Source organism: Eschrichtius robustus, chromosome X (assembly GCF_028021215.1).
Source record: "Eschrichtius robustus isolate mEscRob2 chromosome X, mEscRob2.pri, whole genome shotgun sequence".
NCBI lineage: Eukaryota > Metazoa > Chordata > Mammalia > Artiodactyla > Eschrichtiidae > Eschrichtius > Eschrichtius robustus.
In genome coordinates this window covers 109,169,578-109,174,105 of record NC_090845.1, presented here as the reverse complement: position 1 = coordinate 109,174,105, position 4,528 = coordinate 109,169,578, and the positions used below count along the sequence as shown (strand labels likewise).

Sequence of the window (4,528 nt, the reverse complement as noted above, 5' to 3'; positions counted from 1 at the left end):
TAAATTAAACCAAAGAGGTCCAAGGCTTGTGTACTGAAAACTGCAAAACATTGCTGAATAAAGTTAAAGAAGACCTAACTAAATGGAAAGACACCCCATATTGATGGATTGGAAGGCAATATTGTTTAAGATGGCAATACTATCCAAAGTGATCTGCAGATTCAAAGCAATCCCTATCAAAATTTCAATGGCCTTTCTTGCAGAAATGGAAAGGCCAATCCTCAAGTTCATATGGAACTGCAAAGGACCCTGAATAGCTGAAACAATCTTGAAAAGGACAAAGCTGGAGGACTCACACTTCCTGGTTTCAATACTATGAAGTTACAGTAATCAAAAACAGTGTAGTATTGGCTTAAGGGCAGACATACAGACCAATGGGACAGAACTGAGAGTACAGAAATAAACCCACATATCTCTGGCCAATTGATTTTCAACAAGGGTACCAAAACCATTCAATGGGGAAAGAATAATCTCTTCATCAATTGGTGCTGAGACAACTGGATAGACATATGCAAAAGAATGAAGTTGGATCCCTAACTCACACCATATATAAAAATCAACTCAAAATATATCAATGACAAATATAAGAGCTAAAAATCTTAAACTTCTTAGAAGGAAACATAGGAGTAAATCATGTTCATTAGCAATGGTTTCTTAGATATGACACCAAAAGCACAAGAAACAAAAGGAAAAAATAGATAATTTAGACTTCATTAAAATTAAAAACTTTATGCTTCAAAGAATACCAGCAAAAAAGTGAAAAGACACCCTAAAGAATGAGAGATAAATATTTGCAAATCATATATCTGATAATGGTATTGTATTCAGAATATATAAAGAACCCTTAGAACTCAACTGCAACAACAACAACAAAAAACAATTAAAAAATGGACAAAGAACTTGAATAGACATTTATCCTAATAAGATATACAAATGGCCATGTAGCATATGAACAGATGCTCAACATCTTTAGTCATCAGGGAAATGAAAATCAAAACCCCACAATGAGACACCACTTCACACCAACTAGGATGGCTATTAAAAAAATAAAACACAGAAAGTAACAAGTGTCGGTGAGGATGTGGACAAATAGGATCCCTCATACATTGCAGATGACCATATAAAATAGTGTAGCTGCTGTGAAAACCAGTTTGGTGGTTCCTGAGTCAGTTAAACACAGAGATAGCATATGACCCATCAACTCCCCTCCTAGGCATATGCCCAAGAGAAGTGAAAACATTCACACAAAAGCTTGTAACAAACCTTCATAGTAGCATTATTCATAATAGCCAAAAAGTAGAAACAACTCAAATGTACATTGACCGATAACTGGATAAACACAATGTGGTATATCCACATAATGGAATATTATTCAACCATATAAGGGAATGAAGTACTGATACATGCCGCAACATGGGTGAATCTTGAAAACATTACACTAAGTGAAAGAAGCCAGACACAAAAAGTCATATATGATTCCATTTATATGAAATGTCTAGAATAGGCAAATCTATAAAGATAGGAACCAGACTAGTGTTTGCCAGTGTGGCTTATGGGAGAGAGGAATGGGAAATGACTAATTAATGGGTACAAGGTTTCTTTCTGAGGTGATGAAAATATTCTGGAATTAGACAATAGTAATGGTTGCACAGCACTGTGGATATATTAAAAACCACTGAAATGGTATACTTTAAAATAATTAAAGTGATGAATTTTATCTCAATTTTTAAAAAATTCCTAGGGCCATTAACTCTGATTATGCTAGACTTAACTACTGATCCAATATGGTGTCTGGCACCTATTATATGCTCAATAAACATTTATTGAATGAATGCTCAAATGAGTAAATGAATAAACAGAAATACCCATCAAGCATACTAGATTGTAATCTCCTTCAGGACAGACATTTTTGTCTGTTCTGTGTATTTTATTCACTGCAGTATTTCCCAGTGCCTGTAACAGTGCCTAGCATGTGGTCAGTATGCAATAAATACTTCCTGAAGGAATGGGTAAAAGAGTTTTGCTGATCTCTTATAGGGGCTATTGCCTGGGTGGGATCACAATAGTCTAGGGTCTGATCCTCACTTCTGGAGGTCTAGAAACTTGGTTCAGTCAGGGTACCAAGACTTGCTCAGTCTCTACAGAACTACTGCACACTAATCAAACTGGCAGGAAGTTCTTTTTTGTGGTAGGGTGCTGGTGAAAAGAGTAACTTGAACAAATTATTATTTTCTTAAATCAAAAAGAAAACTGCCATCTTCTTCCCTGTAGAGGAGATTCAGAAAATTCTGTTGGATCACATTCATTCAGGGAGAGTGTCTTGAAGAGTGCCTCTCTCTCAAAGGAGAGGAGTGGGGCTAGCTAATACTCTAAATAAAGGGATAACAGGATCTTTCATGTCCTCACAACATCTGCCCCTCAGGCACGCAGAGCTGGGAAAAAGACCATAGAGCGTAGAGCCTTCTGGGGTGGAAGGGAATGAGAAGGGAACTGCTCACTTTCAGACTCTAAGTTCAGGAAACCTGTCAAGTTAGACCCAGCCACAAAGGCCCTTACCAAAACAGTGCCCTGTTTCTCCACCCCCAAGTCAGCACAATTATCAGTCTTCTCAATTTTTATCAATCGAAGAGATAAAAATGATCTCAATGTTGTATTAATTTGTATCCCTTTGATTACTAGTGAGGTTGAGCATTTTTATGTGTCCATTGACCATTTGGGTTTTTTTTTTTAATGAATTACTCTTTCATATATGTTGTGGAAATAAAACCACAGCCTTGGAAATTTTGAAGTATGGCTTTTGTCATGGATCAGCATGCAAGAAGAAATGAGAGGGATTGAGTGAAACCAACCAGAATTCAGCAACTATCACACTCTCAGATCTTAGCACATCACTTCTACATTTCTTTTCAAATGAGTACAAAGATCTATCCCCGTATCTTTTCATGTATTCTTTTGGGATCCACAGGAAAGGGAGGCCATTGTGCTCACAAGTAAACATATTTCAAAAGGTAAATGTACATTTGAAAAGCAGTTGAAGTATACATTTTGAAAACAAGGGCAGTCAAAATAAAGACGGCAAAATATTCATCTGAACAGAGATTCAGATTATGTATTTGAGAAAAGATTCAGTCTTGGTCCAGAAAAATAAAGGAGATTAAAAAAATAAAGTATTAGAGGATTTTTAGTTGAATTTTTTCAACATCTATAATACTTGACAAAGTTATTTGATTATGGAGAGACTAATCAGGTAATCAACATCCATTGACCATTTTTAAATTCTGGTGTTGGGCTTTTTCTTACTGGATTTAAAAGAGCTCTTTATATACTAAGTAAAATTTCTCTTTATCATAAATGTTGCAAATATTTTCCACAGATCATTGTTTTTATTTTAGTTTTCATGTGCTATTAGGAAGCTATACATTTTTTTTCAGGTTTTAAAACTTTTTATTTGTATATTTAAAAAGTGTGCATTCCAATAATTAAAATCATTTGAACAACAACAAAAAAAATGGCACTCCGATTAAACTGCATTTTACAACCCACAGGACACCGTGGACGGGCTTGCTTTTTACTCTAGATTTCACTGTCGTCCTGCCCAGCTTCCTCCTTCACCAACAAGCAAGTTCTTTTCCTTCCTTGCCAGCCAGACAGGCAGATGGGAGAGGCAGGCGCAGCCTTCGTTGTCAGTAGTTGTCCATTCTTTGATGTGAAAAGAGGCAGCACAGTCATTTAAACTTGATCCAACCTCTTTGCATCTTACAAGGTTAAACAGCTAAAATAAGTAAAATAAGAAGGCAATGCTTGTGGAATGTACAGTGCATATTGGCGGCTCACGCCTCATTACAACTCGCCTGCTTGCTTCTCCTGTTCAATCGTTTCTTTTGAAGGCAGTGGATTTTTCTCTTGCGTTTCTGTTTTCTTCAATTTCGACTTATCAAATTTCTCTGTCTCAGCCGTATCAGGTTTATCAGACATGGCTGCCGAGGAAGCGGAGCGAGTTGCCAGCGAGCGAAGTCCGGCTTGTGCGGTGGTTGCCGCCGAGTAGGAAGCTATACATTTTTTGTTGTTTCTGAGTTTAGGATAATATCAATACCTATATTTTCTTCTAATATTTGTTTTAATATTTAAATCTTTGATCCATCTGGAATTTATTTGGTATAAGGAATGAGGTAGGGATCAGTTTGCCCCCGCCCCCCCAAGGCTAACTAATTGTTCCGACATCGTTTCCTGAAAAGTCCATCCTTTCTATACTGGTTTGAAATGCTACTTGCATCATGTAATTAATTTCCCAAGAGATTTGGGTCTGTTTCTGAACTCTTTATTCTAATTTATGAATTTTAAGTGGAGTTCTATTTTTCCAGTTACCATTTTATTTCTGCTCACCGCTCTGAATATTCCGTTCCTGATATCATGGTATCTCTAAGACCAAGTCAGAAAACAACTTGGTAAGCATGAAATGAGAATAAAAAGAAACACATGGCTCAGGAATATTTCATCCAAGCTATATGTACCATCCTTGCCCAACAAG

At 36.6% G+C, this 4,528-nt stretch overlaps 1 protein-coding gene across 1 annotated transcript; it reads right to left on the bottom strand.

The window, feature by feature from the left end:
* Nucleotides 1-3,667: 3,667 nt before the first annotated feature.
* LOC137756965 (thymosin beta-4-like) lies at nucleotides 3,668-3,975 on the bottom strand. The gene has a single exon (XM_068533547.1). It carries the CDS (start codon nucleotides 3,973-3,975, stop codon nucleotides 3,841-3,843), a length of 135 nt encoding a protein of 44 aa, XP_068389648.1. The 3' UTR covers nucleotides 3,668-3,840.
* Between the last annotated feature and the right edge of the window lie 553 nt (nucleotides 3,976-4,528).

Bases quoted from the DNA above. Each gene is read 5' to 3' on its own strand.
- LOC137756965 (XM_068533547.1), bottom strand. From the start codon at position 3,975: ATGTCTGATAAACCTGATACGGCTGAGACAGAGAAATTTGATAAGTCG.